The following is an 18790-nucleotide window of genomic DNA, read 5'->3' as shown; positions in this document are numbered from 1 at the left end:
TTCTCCCATCTGAGATCAGGCATGCTATAAACAGTATGAAAAAAGAATCAGTCGCAGGTAGCGATAACCTTTCAGTTAGCGTTCTCAAACTTGCTGGTGATGAAACTTTAAGCCACTTGGCAAAAATATTCACGTCTTGTCTACACAATGCATTCATCCCTCCATCTTGGAACAGAGCAATGATAATTCTGCTGCACAAAAAAGGGAACATACATGACATCAGAAACTATCGTCCTATTAGCTTGCTTTCTGTCCTTTACTAGGTTTTCACCAAGGTACTGACAAATAGATGCAGTTCAACGCTTGATTTTGCCCAGCCAATTGAACAAGCAGGTTTCCGCCAAGGTTTTGGAACAATCGACCACATACTCACCCTTCGTGAAGTTATCAGCAGAAGTAATGAATATCAAATGCCGCTCTGTCTGGCCTTTGTGGACTTTGAAAAGGCTCTTGACTCGGTGAGCCACGCTGCTGTTATGCAAGCCTTAGCTGAACACGGCGTTGATGCTGCCTACATAAGAGTTCTCCAGCATATCTACGAAACCTCTTCAGCCTTTGTGAACATCAATGTGCCAACCACGGATTTTCCCATTCAAAGAGGTTTTAAGCAAGGCGACCCCATATCTCCCAAGCTGTTCTCAGCAGTATTAGAAATGGCCATGTCAAAAATCAACTGGCAAAGCACAGGAATCAAAATCAATGGGAAAAGGCTGAACAATTTAAGGTTTGCAGACGACATTACACTTTTGGCCAACGAAATCTATGAACTACAAACTCTAATACAAGATCTTGTCTCAGCCTGTCAAAAAGTGGGACTATCCATGAACCTTTCTAAAACCAAAGTAATGCTCAACAAATGGGCCCCAGCAGGAAAGCTGCATGTGGGAAACACCACATTACAACAGGTCAGTGAATTTGTCTATCTTGGGCAACTTGTAAACATGAAAGGGGACTTAAGACCGGAAATCTTCCGACGTATCAAACTAGGATGGCAAGCCTACGGAAGAAATTCTTCAATCTTCAAATCCAACATGCCACCCCACCTAAAGAAGATAGTCTTTGACCAGAGTGTTCTCCCCGTACTGACTTACGGTTGTGAAACCTGGACATTGAGCGAGTTTGTTAAGCAAAAACTCAGAACAACCCAAAGAGCTATGGAACGGTTCATGCTAGGCTTGACGAAGAAAGACAGGAAGAGAGCAGATTACATCAGGTCGGTCACAAAGGTCAGTGACATTTTAGAAAGGGTGTTTACCCTAAAATGGCAGTGGGCAGGCCATGTTGCTCGGAGAACTGATGGTAGGTGGACAAAGCATGTGCTTGAGTGGTGTCCGAAAGATCATCTCAGACCAAGGGGAAGACCACCGGACAGATGGGATAAAGACATCCGGAAGACTACTGGGATCAATTGGCAGAACATCGCTCAAGACCGTCCCAGATGGAGAGACGTCATGAAAACCTACCTTGCTTTGGACTTAAAGAGGCCACATCGTAAAAACAATTGAATATGGCTGATAGTGATAGTGAATTCGTATTTGCCAAATAATAATAAAATTATGTTAGGTACCTATTAAAATCAACATACAATGACATACTCTATTTGCATTTTTCATGTGATGAAGTCATGTCAGTTTCATTCAAATTTTTATTTTTATTTTTACAGTTTTCTGGTCATTTTATGGGAAATGAAATGGCGTATGGATTTCAGTGCCGGGAGTGTCCGAGGACAATTTTATGAGATATTTGCAGTCATTTTATAGGTCATCTTTAAACATTTTTAGGTCATCAAAATCCGGGCCCTGGTCATAATAATAATAATTATTATTATTTTTAAACTGTAAGTTTTGTTCAGAACAATTCATTGATAAGCCAATACTTATATCTAAGGAGGGATGAGGTACGAGTGTTTTACGTCGCTCTGACACAGATAGGTCTTATGGCGACGATGGGACAGGAAAGGAATGGGAAGGAAGCGGCCATGGCCTTAATTACGGTACAGCCCCAGCATTTGCCTTGTGTGAAAATGGGAAACCACGGAAAACAATCTTCAGGGCTGCCGACAGTGGGAATTGAACCCACTATCTCCTGGATGCGAGAGTGTAATCTCAACAGCAGGTGAATTAGTACACAATTTAAGGAGTTTGGTACATTATTGAATTGTGAGAGGTGAAAGTGTCTTGGCTAGAGAGGCTGGAAGTGGAATTACCAACTAAGTTGTGCTAGATTAGTCACCAATACAGCAAGGATTTTGTGACATGATGTTCTGCACGATCTTTATATTTCTGAAGTGGAGATTTGGGAGGAATATAAACACCTCCCGTAATGACCTTGAGTGTGATAACTGCTTGACTGAGATATGACACTGAATAATGGAACAAATAAATATTCTCTTAATACTCTTAATACATAACTCCCCCATGTGATCCTTCTTTCATACTATTCAAAGGAGAATGATTGTATTGGAATATTTTGAATGAATGCAGTTCTACTTCACTATTGCTAATATCTTTAGACAAATTTGTTTCTGTAAACATAACATTCTGACAATATCCTTGCAAGGCTTGGCTATTAACAGAGCATTTGTTTCCATATGAAGTCTGATATTATGTTATTACCTGACATGTAACTGATAAGACATTTGCTGTGAACCCATTACTCTCATCATACAACAGTATTTGACAACTCTGACATCTGACTGAATAGTTTCTTCGAGTACATTACTGCACTTGATACTTTACTCACTTTTCTTAAGGAGGTGTTGTCCTTCTCTCTTTGATTTGCCACTTGTCACAACAGTTTGCCAACGATCTTGCTTTTGTTTTTCTTTTGGCTCACAATTTTCAGCTTGAATCTTTATGAAATCTCTCTTAGCAATTTTAAGTGTTTTTTTTTAAAGTTTGATAATCGTTAAGCGTTTGGCCATTTGAAACTTCTGGCATTTCATCCACAATTATTAAGATTAATGCATATTCTACATAAAATTGTAGTGAATGCTAGCAAATCACCAGTCTACAACACAACGTGTGATGCTGCTTATACTCATCCTGGCAACCCTGACATTATGAAATGAAGTACTTGTTTTGTCAATTCAGGTTGAATAGTTCCATTTGTTTTTTGAAACCAAACTTTATAATGCACTCGTCTATGTGGCAACCTGCAGGTGGTGTAGGAAGAATTTTAACCAAAGTATTATAATTATGTACAATCAGTTCGTAGCCTATCGTAAGTTACATACAGTCCTTAAAGTTAAAACTGATCAAAAATGTTCAGAAAACAACAATATATATCGTTCAAAAAAACAAATGGATTTTACATGTACATTATATTGTTGAGCTTAATTTCTGCTCAGTGCATATACAGGTCATATGCATAAGGAAGTCCTATGTTGAATGTTTGCAAAGTCAAGTAGCTCATTTCCCCTTCCACTTCACTCTTCCTGCCAGTGGCAGGCGAGCGAGTCATACACTAAACTTTTAACATGCTGTAAAAGGCACAAAAATTAATGTCAACCAAAAATGACTTCATCACATGATGCTGGCAATACAAAGGCTCATCAAAATCCGAGTGTCGCATTCTGACATTTCCCTTGTGAGCCCATCCCGGCTTGCTATAACCCAATTGGTGAGGTGCGAATCCTCTCAGCTAGGACAAAGAAGGAGAGGACCTTGTCATCATCACCCAAACAAGTGAGCATGTAGAAGCAGAAGAGAGGCCGAAAAAGAAAGGTCCTTGCGACTCTTGAGCATTTTGTTAGTTGATTTGGACGAGGTAAAAGTAGGTTATTGTCCACAATGTTGCAAGGCTCTATACTGTTAAGCTGGATACAAGTAGGACATCCTTACAGCCATTTGGGTTGCCATGTGCAACTAACAGCAAAACCGTTCTTAATTTAGGGATGGAATTTTAAAGATTGCCAATTTGATGGAAAATATGTGTTTCTAAATCAGGAGAATACATAGAAAATTGACATGTTGCTTTTGCACATCTCGGATGAATCCCAAAAGTGTAAAATTAAAATTCGAGTTTATGCAGAATAGCTATGACTAAGAATGCACTTCAAAATAAAAAATAATTTTTTAATCAATACCCAAGATAATTCAAGTCTTGAGACCAAGAAAAAGTTTGTTAAATCTTAAGTGTAGAACAAAACAAGGTCAGGTTAGAAGCAGAAGAGATGTGTTTTTGGAGAAGATTAAACTGAATAAGCTGGACTGAAAGAAAAAGTAACACTGTAGGGCTGACATCAGAAAAATAGAAAAGAAAAAAAACAAGAAGATGAAATTGAAGTCATATACAGATATACATCCATCTAGTGTGCAGGCTTCAAAACTCTTGACAGGAAACATGTGTTTCTCTCTCTATGTGACTTAGTTTCCAGTACCTAATGAGACACAACAGGAAGGGAAATGGAAAAGGGCAACCTAGACTTTCAAACCTCACGATAGAAATGAACTGGCAATGGATAGCACTGACAAGGCATGAGTTTATATTTCATAACAGGAAAAACAATTAAAATATAAAATACTCCGTTGTGGTAAGCACCGGAACTCGCTGAAGGGATGAATGGTGTAGGGATAGGAACGAATGTGTCGAGCCAGCTCGAAGTTGACTGCTGCAGTACTTGGCAGCACCTTCTTGGTGTACAGGTGCGAACGAGACACCAGACACTTGAGACGAAGTCGGCGGACAAGGCGAGGGAACCAGTTGGCACGAGGGTCCACGTAGAGGAACTCGTCCTGAGCCACGGTCTCTATCAGCTCGCACTGGTGACCCATGAATCCTTCTTGATGCTTGAACTAGATAAACAGAAAAACATTACTATCCCACATATGCCAAGCTAAGAGTAGGGCACACAATGAACAACAGAGAGACAACTCAACAGTTTTAAGAAAACATCTTTTAAAGTTTTTAGAGCAACTTTTCTTCATTTTTCAGAATTTCTTTTTATTAACAGCCAATATTCTTCAGGTTAATATAATTTGAAAGAAGTTTTTTTTTTTTTTAATATTTTCTTGTTTGTGACTTGCATCACCAACAAATTAGATGATGATGTAATCCAAGATAATATGGGGTGCAATAATGAATGTTGTTTACTCTTACAAAGCTGTTTATTCCCCCAAAAAAGACCACAAATATTGACAGGACAATCAATTAATAAGCATCAAAAACAAACACAAAAAGACAACATTATTCATTACACTTTAGATTTCTCACTGAATAAAAACAGAAAGAAAGAAATACAAGGTGTGATGTCAAACCAAACAAAGTAAATTAAAAAGTGTAGCAATCGACATTGATAATCAGAGGAAGAAGAAGAAACCTGGAAGGAGAGAGGAAGGTGGAACTGGATAAGGGGAAAAGAGATGATGATCTGCTTCAGGAGTAACTCGATGCAACTCGAGGATGTGTTGATTAACCTGCTCCACAATCATTTGTGCATTAGGTACACACATCTTTCCTGAGCTGTTCACTACGTCATTGCATCGGTAAAGAAGCATTCTAAATTTCCTGCCACCTCTCTCTCATCCTGAAAGTTATTCCAGTCAGTGGTGATGACTACTGTTTTGTGACGAACAATCCCCCGAAATCAAAGATGGGGAACGGCCTCAAAGGGCGGGAAAAGACCTCCCAAACCTAATACCGTTGGCGCCATAAAAAAAGAAGAGCTGACCAAGACGGGAGGAGATTGACATGAATAAATGGAAGCTAGGGGAACCCACGCTTCCAAGTTGAGTTTTCCTAGGGCTGAAAGGTTGTGGGAACGACGACGACAGCGATACCGAGGACTGGGAGCCGACTTCATTTCAGTGCTGTTGAGCCAAGTGATGCGCTACTCCCAAGTTGTGTGCTATTACATGACAGACCGAAGAGAACACATCTTCTTCCAGCCGCTATTATTTTGCAATGAAGATTTAGAAATCACATGTTGCTGCAATCCATCAGCCCATCGCAGCATATGCCGCAGTTGTTCTGTACGACTGCAGTCGTGAACAATAGGGATAACTTGACAATCAGTCTCTCAAGTACCTTCTAGATCCATCCTTAGCACAGTTGGGTAGTCAACCAGCCACAGCTGACTCGAGGACCTGCGCATTTTACAAATTCTGGGTAGGTTGTGTCAAAAGTAACAATATTTCCTAGGATATTATGAATGACTCCATCAAAAATCGTCCAGAGAAAACAGCGTGACTGAAGTTCACAGGGTTCAGATATGCTCCTCCACCACCTAATGACATTACTTTAGTCATGGAAGGATACTCACTGCAGCTACTAAATCCCTCCCTGCCACTTTATGATCCATGTCTAATCCCTGTAAGTACCCTGAATCAAGAACCCAACCTGTAATCCCATAATCCATTAGTTCGGCAAACATCTCTTCCCTTGCTACTCCATCATATGCCTTCTCCAGATCTACAAAACATCGTCTTCCTCTTGTAGCATTTTTCAATTACCTGGCGCATGCCGAAAATCTGATTCTCGTAAGTATTCTGTAGTCTGAATCGACACTGGCTATCATCCAAATTACTCTCAACCATTGATCACACCCTTCCTTCCATAATGCCAGTAAACACCTAGCCTGAGATACCTCGATAGTTCATTCATGTTCCCTTGTCCATAGACAGGTGCAATCAAACGGTATCTTACTAAAATTCCAAGCTGATCTTACTGTGGGAAGGTATTTCATCCTGGCCTTCCCACTATACTTCACCGTTTCAGGTCTAATTGCATCTATTTCTGCTGCTTTATGACAATGGAATTTATTTCACTTCCTAAAGTGTAATTTCGCCAACATCATCGTCCTCGTCATAAGCTTGGTTCTTTGTGACATCAACAGAAAGGTTTCTTTTTATGTTGAGAAGATTTTTTGACATATTTCTTCCATCTGTCCAATTAATAATAATAATAATAATAATAATAATAATAATAATAATAATAATAATAATAATAATAATAATAATAATAATAATAATAATAATAATAAAAATAAGCCAGCCTTCAGCGAAAGTGGGCAGCATCTCGTATAGATGGGAAACTGCATGTTATTGGAGTGAATGATAGTGGTGTGCAAGTTGCAGGGATGTTGGGATAATACAAAACCCAGTCCCTGAGCAAGGGGAATTAATGTTTTGAGGTTAAAATCAGCGACTCTGTACTGAAGATGATATCGATGACCATTCGGCCAAGGAGCATGATTCATTTCCTTTTCTCCTCACTTTCTACTGCTCAGAAAAGTTTCAGTCTTATTACGGAAATCATCTTGGATTCAACCTTTCATCTACGTACATCTCCCTCTGTCTACATTAGTCCTTGTTTGAAGCCATTTCCCATGCACTTTCCATTTTATTTTTTACAAACTGCCCTCATTTTATCATTTCACCAAGGTGTTTGCACACACTGTTCCTGTTCTTTGTATGTCCTGAGCCTGTTCAGAACTTCTCGCTCATGATAACCGTGTACTTTTGTCTAATTTCTTCCTCCTGGATATTACCTTTACTTTTCTGCAGACGGATTTCACTTTCTCTATCGTAGAAATAGAGACATTTAGTTCACTACAGATCAGATAGTGGTCTGTATCATCAAATACAGTAGAGACAATACGCGACACTGAGCGAGATATCGAGGGACAGCTATTGGAACTCACTCTAGCGGATAGACCTGAACAGTACTGATTCTCTCATAAGAGCACGTGTATTTTTGTGTGAAGTTTTTGGTGTTATTTAAGCGTTTTCAGTGAGATGACATAATTAAATAGTAGCGTGTGTCATTCCTTGATATTTCCTCTCAACATGAGGGGAAAGGTATGTGCTGTGTTAGGCTGCAGTAATTACGAAGTAGAGAAAAATGCGCGGTCGTTCCTCAGGTTCCCTCGTGACAAGAACATGTAAGTAATATTGTGTTTGCATATATATTCTTCCAGTGATAGAGATTTTTATAGTACTTCATAATCTTCTGACCTGCTCGACCCATATTTTAACTGGCATAAAATGTAATACGCATATTTTATTGTATAGTGCAGCAGTTAACCTTCAATACCGATGTGTTGTAGGTGTGATCTGTGGGTTTTGAAATGTCACAGAAGTGATTTGGATAAGATGTACAAGAAAGAAGGGACGTTACGCTTATATAAGAATTATAAGATCTGTTCAGATCATCTCCAGGCCAGCGACTTTAAAAATCTTCGACTACACAGCCAAGGGTATATTACATTTTTACTCTAATTGTACATAAATATTCCTCAAAGCATCACTATCGACAACATTTTCATACTTTTCTTTCTTTAATCCCTCTTGTCAGATTAAAGAAGGAATTTTATAGATTTTCTTTCTGTTGGTAGGCTTCATGTTAAGAGGAAAATTGTCCAGCATTTAAATGTTAATTCATTGCATCATGTGTGCAAGGAATGTACCGATATTTTTGTTGACAAGTATCTTAATGTGATCATACAATGCTTTTTAAATGAGAAAAAAGACAAATCCAACCGTAAAAGTTCAGGCAGGAATGCTAAAGCTAAAAAATTAATGCATAAATGAAAGATCAAGCCATTTCACAGCAGCCCATTTCATATCTTGTTTATGTGTCTAATTTCAGTCTTTGAATAATAACCTTTGAAATAATTCTTCATTAATTTATCCAGAATTGCTTTAGCAACTTCGAAGTTAATATCTCAATACCACTTTCTTTCTAGACGTAATTTATTTATCCATTTCCGTATATACATTTCCATTGATATTTGAATTTAGCGCGATTTTTTCAGGTCAAGTCACTAGGAGCGCCACCGTCGAATTGTCTCCCATTTTAGCAAGGCGAAATCCGTAAGTGTCGCGTATTGTCTCTACTGTATTTGGTATCATCACAAAATTTCTGGAATACCTGCACATTCCTAACAGATTTCCTTAATTCAAAGTCGGTTCAGATATAGTCGACTATCGATTTGGTGCCCCTACCCTCCCATGTGTATTCGTAACTGCAAATACCCGTACTATTATGGCATAAAATTCCAGTAAGTGCTTTCCAACTGCTATTAACTTCTATATCTTCCATACAGCATGAACTTATCCTTCAGTTGTACTTCCAACTCTCATTGGCACCATTTTACCCTGTCTGAAATGTCACTCAGTACTTCATAAGACTTGTTAACTTCATCCTCATCCTAATTCCTCCAACTGCTAAATCTACCCACATCATCCGCTCATTTATGTGCCTATGTTGTGTGCAATATTATTCCTGATGAAAAGTCCCACCCCACACCGAGTCCTTCTCTTCCTAACGCATCTTGTCACTTTGAAGACAAGCGCCGTTGAGTTCTGGTGCTTCAGCGTACTACAAACTTTAGCAGAAGCTGGAACACATTCTGCAGTGCTTGTAGCAGCAAAACATCTTCTAAGTTGTACTACCAAGCAGCTTCATAATTGTATGGACTCGCACGGCCGAAAATTAGATCCAATTTCAACAATGAATGGATTTTTTCATTTCTCAATGTTTATATATATTGGAAGTGCGCACACATGTGCATAGTACAACAAAAGAAATAGTTTAAATATCATTTCTATTAATACTTAGTTTTGCGTATTCACTTATGGTTTTTGTTCACTTTGTACACAGTTCGATGTGGTAACGATCACACGTCTTTTCACACACTTGGCATATGCAAGTCTTCATCGGATTGTGGTACACCTTGTTTTTGCAGAGGTGATGATGGAAGCCGTGCACCGATAGTCTCGTTTCTTTCTTTCTTGAGGAGGTTGGTTTGGGATTAAGTATGCTGGATAGTCTCGCTAGTATATGTCTCATCTCGAAATTTCCTGACGTCCAGGCGGTCCAGGTCCTAACGATCATCGCACCCGTGCTATAGAATTCTGGCCAAATTCCTAGGCGGCGGTCCCTTAAGCTTTGTAATTCTTGATCTGCTGCTATGGTAAATGGGAGCACGAAGGTTGTTTTCAAATCCTCTAACAGAAATGGTTCTCTAGCTAGTACATATGTTAGGCGGGATTTTGTTGATTTGGATACACCCAAAGCTCTTTTCAGGAAGCATGCTTGAACTCTTTCCAAGGTACCTAGGTTTTTCCTGGTGAGGTCAGGCCATATAATTTCAATTCCATACGTTAGGCTAGGAATAATCTTTGCCTCGAATAGTTTCATTGCTGTTTCCAAGCTAAGTGCTTGTATATGCTTGATGTTATTTATTGCTAGGATAGCTTGCGCACCACTTTCTGTTATGTGTTTTGTAAAGCATTTGCCGCTAGGTTGTAGCGAGACCCCTAAATACTTGAATCGTTGACTATTTTGAGTTTGCTGTTGGAGATAGTGATTTCTGTTCCGTATCTTGCCTCCATTTCTAAAGACCATCATTTCCTTTTTTGTGTTGTTAATGTAGAAGTTGTTCTCTGCAAATAACCTTACTCCTTGTGGGTGGGGTTAACTTCCAATAAGTAACCAGGGGAACCTGACCCCTACAGAGCGCGTCCCCAGGTGGCGGATAGGGGGCCCCTACAGTATGTAGGGCTGGTTGAAATAACCAATACAACCCGCGGACCAACAGGTAGCCCAATTCCTGGGGGTTTTAATATACTGGGACACCATCTCTCCAGGGGTCATAAATATGGAGGGCCCTTGCCCTAGGTTAAGGGTGAAGACCTCAACGGCATCTACGGCGGAGAAGATGGACTTCGGTACGGCGGAGATGGCGGAAGAGGCAACCCATCTTTCTGGGGTGTACAGATGGAACCTACTGCCTTGTAGGACGAGGAAGGCATCCTCAAAGGCTAGGGGAGTAAACACTGAAAGAAAATCCTCTTATGCGTTAGGCCTAGCAAGTCAGCAGGAGAGTATTGAGTACAGTTGCTTTCAATAAGAAAAAGAGCCTCGGAAAGAATATTATAGACTGGACTGACACGTCCTCTCAGACAATTGTAAAGTATGATGACCGTAAGGCTGATGATATACAATGTTCTGAAAGGAAACCCCAAATAAAAAAGAGACCCAAATACCGAATTGGAACTATGAACATTCTATCATTAACTGGAAAGTTAGAAGAACTCCTAGACATGATGGATAGAAGAAAAATATCAATATTGGGATTAAGTGAGACCAAATGGAAAGGGATTGGAAGTAAGACACTTCGTGGAGGTTATAAATTATACTGGAGTGGACAGGAGAAGGTAGCGAAAAATGGTGTTGGATTCTTAATTAACGAAAGGACTGATGCTACAGCTGAAGTTATCTGCAAAAGTGATAGAATCATTAAAATGTTCATGAAACTGGAGAACACTAAGTACACCATCATACAATTGTATGCCCCACAGACAGGCTGCAGTGAGGAAGACAAAGAGAAATTTCGGCAAGACCTGGAAGATACAGTTAATGAGGAAAATGTTATTATTATTGGAGATCTAAATGCGCAAGTTGGGGTAGACAGACTTGGGTACGAGAACATTATTGGTCCACATGGATTTGGACAAAGGAACCCAGAAGGAGAACAACTATTAGATCTGTGCAGAAGAAATGATCTTATAATCAAAAATACATTCTTCAAAAAAAGAGACAGTCACAGAATAACAAGGTACAGTTGGGATGGCCAGTATAGAACATTGATTGACTACGTAATCACAAATAAAGATGGTGGCAGGTACATCACAGATGTAAAGGTCATCCCTAGTGAAAGCATGGACAGTGACCACCGATTGTTGGTAGTAGACTTCAAACATAAGGCAAATGAAACGCAGAAACTTATTACGAAGAAACCAAGGGTTAAAAGTTGGAAGTTGCAAGAAGTCCAAATAAAGGAAGAATACAAACTAAGGATTCAACAGAGTTTGCCGAAGTGTGAAGTAACCAGCGTTTATGAAGAATGGAAGGCTTTCAAAGACACCTTTGTGGGAGAAGCCAAAAACCTATGTGGAGTTACAAAGAAAAAAGGAGACACCATGGTGGAATGATAGAGTGAAAACAGCGGTGAAAGAAAGAAACCAAATAAAGAAGGCACTGGACAAGGAAAAACAAAAACGGGGACAAGAACGAAATGAACAAGAAATACAAAGACTTCAAGGAGTATACAGGAACAAGAAACTTGCTGTAAAGAACATTGTAAGGGAAGAAAAAGAGAAGAAATTGAATGAGTTTGCAGACAAACTGGAAGAGGACAGTAGAGGAAATATGAAATTGCTATACAGAGTAGTGAAAAACAAGCGAAGGGATCAATAGACCATAAAAGCAATAGAACGTGATTATGGAACTCTGGCACAAGAAGAGGGAGAAATTAAACAAGAACTCAAGATCTATTTCGAAAAGCTGCTGAATGGAGATACAGAAAACATAACAACGGATAGAGGAGAGCCAAGTCGAGGAACCACAACTGAACCACCAATTACATGGCTTGAGGTTGAAAATGCGCTCAAGAGCATGAAGAAAGGAAAGGCAGTGGGCATAGATGAACTAAGTGCAGATATGCTGAAAGCAGCGGGAGTTCCAGGAATCCAATGGCTCTATAGACTGCTCAACAAGATATGGGAGGAAAATACTATTCCTGAGGACTGGAAGATGGGCATCATTGTACCTCTGTTCAAGAAAGGAAGCCGACGAAAATGTACTAATTACCGTGGGAGCACACTACTGTCTCATGTCCTGAAAATATTGGAAAAAATAATAGAGACCAGAATCAGAGATATTGTTGAACCAATTTTGGAAGAAGAGCAGTATGGTTTCAGACCAGGAAGGTCAACTACAGACCTTATATTTGTAATTAGGATGCTAATGGAAAAATACTGGGAGAAGAACAAGCCTTTATTTCTAATATTTTTGGACATTGAGAAAGCATACGATAGTGTACCAAGGGAAAGAATTTGGCAATGCATGAAAGAACTTGAAGTGCGAGACAGCCTCATAGACAAAGTGAAAATGTTGTATAGTGGGAACAGAAGCTGTATTCAAGTAGGATGTGGTTTGTCGGACTGGTTTGAAACAAAGAGAGGAGTGCAGCTAATTGTCACCACTCTATTTATTATTGTAATGGATGTAGTAATGAAATCTATTAAAAGGAAAGAACATGGAGATATCAAAGCCTTCACATTTGCAGATGATGTTGCGATCTGGAGTGACTCAGAAGATGAACTGGGAGAGAGAATACAAAGCTGGAATGAGGAGTTTAAGAAATATGGTTTAAACATCAGCAAGAGCAAGACGGTGGTGATGAAAGTGTATGGGGAAGGAGCAGAACCAATAGTCATGTTAAATGAAGCTCAACTGGACAGCGTTCCAGTTTTCAAATACTTGGGTAGCGTTATATCAAATGACAACCTAGCAAAACATGAGGTGAACAATCGAATCAATAAGGCAACACAATTTTACCACCAGGTAAGACACCTGCTGTGGGATGAGCAAATACCCATGAAAACAAAAATGACATTGTACAAGTCCTATTATACACCAATTCTTACATACAGTCTCAAAACCACAACACTGACCAATAGAGATAATTCCAAACTTCAGGCAGCTGAAATGAAATTCCTACGCACTATGATCCAGAAAACCAGGAAAGACAAGATTAGGAATGAGAAAATTAGAGAAGAAGTAGGAATAGATGAGTCTCTCCTCAATAAGATTCAGATATCAAGACTGAAGTGGTTGTAGTCACATGAAGAGGATGCCAGTAAGCAGAACTGCAAGGAAGGAATTTGACAGAAAGGTAGAAGGAAGACGACCCGTGGGAAGGCCACGAAGGAAATGGATAGATTTAGTTAAGAGCGATGTAATGCTGAGAGGTCATGATTGGGACAAGTTGGTGGAGGAAGAATGGTACAAGGACAGGATGCGAGGGAGGAGGCTCATATACCACACCCGGGAAACTGGAGATGGTTTAGGATGATGATGATGATGAATGTAGAAGTTGTTGTTCTGGCACCATTTAACAATTGTGTCTATGGCACACTGTAGTTTGTGCAGATTTGTGGAGCTTACTACTATGTCGTCTGCACACGCAAAAATGTGAATGTCTTCTCTGTCTTGCGTTATCCTCAATATTTCCTCGGTAGCTAGGATGAATAGTAGTGGACTCATGGGATCTCCTTGAAGCACACCATTTGTTTGCCTAATTTCGTGAGAAATGGAAAGGCCGTCCGATACCCTTATAGTGTTGTATTGTAATATTTCTTTGATTACTCTTGTCCATACGTTTTCTCTTCCTAATAGGTTTTCAAGTTTGGATGTGATTAGTCCTATGTCCAGTTGGTCGAAAGCCTTTGTGAAGTCCATAAAGACGGAATAGAACTTTTCTTTCTTTTCAAGTGCTTCTTTTATGTTGCCTAATAATAGTTCTACTGCCATTAGTGTCGATCTATTGTTTCTGAATCCGAATTGAGTGTCAGGGAGGATCTTATCAATTGGTTTCTTTACTCATACCGTTATTAATGTTGTGAGGATTTTAAAGGGAGCGTTTTCTAGTGCAATGCCTCTATAGTTGTTGGGATCTTCTGGGTCTCCTTTGCCTTTGAATATAACTTTAATTATGGAGTTCCTCCATTGTTCTGGTATTGTTCCGGTCTCTAGGCATTTATTGAATAGCTTCGTCCATACAGGGAGCACTGATTCTATGGTTATGATTAGTATATATGTTGTGTTTTATAAACGTATTATGGTGTGTTGAATACGTAACTTTTCGTGCTTTTAATATGCACTGCGGGCATTTAAAAATTGAAAGTCGTAAAAAAGGTTTTTTAAATGTAGGTATTTTATAAAATTTTGCAGTACGCATGCGTACCTCAAACGTTGCTGAATCCAAGTAGGGTTATGTGAAAAATCACTAAAATGCTCAGTCCACAGTGTCCACTTTGTGTTAATCTGTACAGTAACTAGCAACACCTTGAGTTGTAGGGGTGAATCTATCACAAAGCTCAAAGCCTGCAGACCAAAGGAAACAGAGGGAAATGTACAAATGTTAAACAGCTATTGGTTTCATGACTGTCATATTCTGTTTCATAATTAATTTCCTTCCATCTTCAACTGCCTGTACTTTGCTCTACTTTATTAGAATGACATCAAAGAATGGACCAATATTTATACTAAGGATACAATGCATAAGGCATCCAGTCCCAAGACGTCCATCCTCTCCAGCACAAATGCTATTTACACATGTTGCCATATACCGGTACCAGTCTCTACAACCAAAATGCAAAAAGTATTGCTAGGTGTGCTAAAAATGTATGGTACCATGAAAATTTCACAGATCTTCACATGGGAGTAAAAAATGTTTCTATGCACACTGCGTTATTTCAAAAGATACCTACGTCACATAAAAGTTAGCTCATATTTCTTGCACAAGTGTGGTCTGTTCATTGCAAAGGATAGGGACCCATTTTCTTGTTCAAATGCCATATCTGGTCCCCCAGGCGTTGGCAATCACCCTGGAGAAAGCATCCCTTTATATAGCTAACTTGAAGAGCTGTTTGGTGTTAGCAGTTCTCTGGCCATGACAATGGTGGTCTACCAGCTCCCTGGTTGCCTTGAAATATCAGGTGTAGAAGCCCGTACATTCTACCTCATAGAATATGGCCTAAATAAGCTGTTTTCCCCACCCCTTTGATAGCAGAATATTACAACCACGTGAGGTTTTTAATTCCCCTATTAGAAAATCCAACCTTTCCCGGAAAGAAGGCTGATGAAAGACTCCCTCATCCTAACAAATCTAATACTGTAGAAGTCAGAAGAGAACAAGAAAGGTGAGATAGGCCAGGAAACTGGCACAAATAAGTCTCCACTAGTGGCTCTGTGGTCAACACCCCGCTCTCCCTCTTTAAGTCGCCTCCTACGTTAGTCAGGGAGTACTGTGAACGCATTCTACCACCCCCATCCACATGTCTGCATAGAGCTACACAATCCCAAGGTAAAGGAGTCATGTCCTATTGCGGAGAAATAATGATACCTTCATAAATTGCGCTGCCTGCGCGAAAATTTCGACGTTGGATTTTACTCCACCATATGGCAGAGAAACGGATCCGCTGGGCGACCTATCGCTGGGTTTTTAATACCAAATGTGTCACCACAAATATTCTACATGGGAATATCGTACGACATGTAGTTCAGTACCGTACTGAATCCGTTTGTGACTGAGTGCATTCTCAGTATGTCCTGCTTGTTCTAGTCATCGTCGTCGTCAGATTTAACTCGTATGCGAGTAAACATGTTCTTCAGCAGTTTATATGTTCACACTCACAATGCTTTAATAATAATAATAATAATAATAATAATAATAATAATAATAATAATAATAATAATAATAATAATAATAATAATAATAATAATAATAATAATCATATAGAATTTCGCACAATGCTTTGCAAATATGCTTCATATGACTATGCTGGACATCCGGGGCTGAGCTTGATGGAGCTTCCGTTTAGCCTCTTCATATCTACTTGTAAACGTCGTTCCTCTTCAAATACAGTAAACGGTGTACAGACAGTGTAGCGGCCAAATGTACGATTTTCAGCAAGCGTTTTCCAGGATTGAGTGTTAATTCCAGCTCTCTTCATAGCACGCTTTAGCTGATCCTTGAAACGCCTTAAAGGGGCTCCATGAAGTCTTGTGCCAGAGCAGAGTTCACCACACAAGAGTTGTTGTAAGCAACGGCTAAAAGGAGGGCCCCAGAGACTCCCAACATCGTTTCTCACGACACAAGTAACTTCTATAAACCGGTGAAGTCCCCTCACGCAGGTGAATGACCACCTACCCTCTAACAACCAAAAATCTGAAAGTCCACGGACATCTCTGCCAGTCGGAGTTAATTCTCTTCGGGTATGATGCGCAAAGGTATCACCCAAATATCACTATAAAATTTGTCACAAATGGAGCATAAATAATTGCTTTTACACATATCAAGTGAAAAATCCCTGGCAAATTAATAAATACCGTCGTTATTTGAGAAATATGAAAACATACTTAAGGCTTGTAGACAGGACTGGTTTATGTCGTACTACGCCGCTGGTGCCGTCTTCTGTCACTTTCTTCAGGTCCACGGCTAGCACCGTGGAATGGGAGTGCTATGTCTGTGGATTCTCATTATCTTTGTCCATTCGCTGCTGGTGCCGTCTTTTGTTACTTTCTTCAGGTCCAGGGCTAGCACCGTGGAATGGGAGTGCTATGTCTGTAAATTCCCATTATCTTTGGCCAGTACAAACAGCAAAATGGAGGTCAAAAGAAAAATAGCATGATCCCTGGACCAATAAATATTTTTATTTCTGTTCGAAAGAAAGTAGCTCGATCCCTGGACCAATAAATCACTAGTCCACTGAATTTTTCTTGTGTACATTGGCCATACCACTTTGTCACCTATTAAATATTGCATATCGCGATACAATTCATGAAATGATGTCATTGACAAGTGAAGAATGAAACGAAAGCAAAGAACTTCAGTGAACACAGATATCACACACGAAATTGTTCAAAGTGTAAGACAAAAGACATCCGTGTGTCACTGTGAGCGCAACACCAAATGTACTTGTAAAGTGGTAAAGTACGTATTAATATTCTCCAAAAAACATATATTTCTTAATTTGCCAGGGATTTTTCACTTGATATGTGTAAAAGTAATTATTATGTTCCATTTGTGACAAATTTTATAGTGATATTTAGGTGATACCAATGCGCACTATACCCCACTAGACCTACGGTAGCTTATATAACTGTCTATAATTGCACTTCTCAAACTTGGAAATGCCTTTCATGCGAGCTCAATAGAACTGGACGAATGCATCTCGGGCACCTACTAAAGCCTTTCGAATATTCAGGTTCTTCAAAACAAACTGTCGTCCTTGCACATAACTGTCACACAAGCCCCCAAATACGTCAAGATTAAAAAATATGCTCTTAAGATTTGATCAAAGAACCATTCCGAAAATGAGCTAAACTAAAGTTACATAGAGAACCAAAGAGGAGAACAGAATACTGACCATTATTTCAAAACTGGAAAAAGTATATATTTTCTTCACACACAACCAAAAATTGTCTGAACGACTAAACGTTCCACCAATAACACAAGAAATATACTGCTGAACAAAGAGGATAGAATAGAAGCTGCTGATCGTATTTATATACTAGCTTATGTCCTGTTGTTCAGTTTCTCTCTCTCTCGTTCCTTAAAAATTGCCTCGAAGCACAACCAGACTAACAAACGCTTCGTATGCGATCCAGTTGGCGGTGGATGTCAACCTGGGAAAAGTAAAACCGTTTCCTACGCTATAATAGAAGGCCTTGAAATGCACTCATGGAAACGGGTGGCATCCTAGTTCACCATTCAGCCGCTACGATCGCGCCCTTGCCCCCTTGTATTCGCATGGCCGTATATGTCAATAAGTAAATTATATCCTAAATAAAAAGAACTGAATGTTTTTGCAAGTATTGACAGTACTTTATTTATAGAGCGGTGCTGCATTGGCATTTGTCATTGTAGTTTCAAAACTTTCCTTTTGAGGGGCTTCTTATCAAGTTTCAAAACTTTCTCTCTTCTACTTGAGTGGCTCAAAGCAATGTTGTCACATAGAGTGTCAGAAATTTTCAGAATAGAAAAAGAGGTGGTCTGTCGTCTTTACACTTTCTACACTTAATTTCACTGATGAACATGTCTTTCGAAAAAAACCCGTACACCTTTTAGTAACTCTCTTCGGGGCAAGTACTGCGTAGCGGAGATGACAAATTGCGTCGTTCACTGCAGAAGTGCCACAGACGATGATTTTCGGTGTCTGAGGGCTCCTCTATCTTGAAAACGAGTTGGACTTTGAGTAGCTGGAGAAGAGATATG

The 18790-nt window shown here is 39.5% G+C and overlaps 1 protein-coding gene across 1 annotated transcript in view; it reads right to left on the bottom strand.

Annotated features, from left to right (window-relative positions):
* The window catches only part of LOC136885640 (potassium/sodium hyperpolarization-activated cyclic nucleotide-gated channel 1), a 49718-nt gene extending 31609 nt beyond the window's left edge, over positions 1-18109 (bottom strand). The window contains exons 1-3 of the mRNA XM_068230310.1: positions 17943-18109; positions 4508-4796; positions 2233-2362 (exon numbers count right to left, since the gene is read on the bottom strand). Of these exons, the coding sequence (XP_068086411.1) occupies positions 2233-2362; positions 4508-4796; positions 17943-17945 (422 nt within the window). The 5' untranslated portion in view covers positions 17946-18109. The remainder of the gene's footprint in view (positions 1-2232; positions 2363-4507; positions 4797-17942) is intronic.
* Positions 18110-18790: the final 681 nt, after the last annotated feature.

Source organism: Anabrus simplex, chromosome 14 (assembly GCF_040414725.1).
Source record: "Anabrus simplex isolate iqAnaSimp1 chromosome 14, ASM4041472v1, whole genome shotgun sequence".
NCBI classification, from domain to species: domain Eukaryota; kingdom Metazoa; phylum Arthropoda; class Insecta; order Orthoptera; family Tettigoniidae; genus Anabrus; species Anabrus simplex.
Note: the sequence above shows the minus strand (reverse complement) of the source record. Positions and strands in the feature narration are given on the sequence as shown.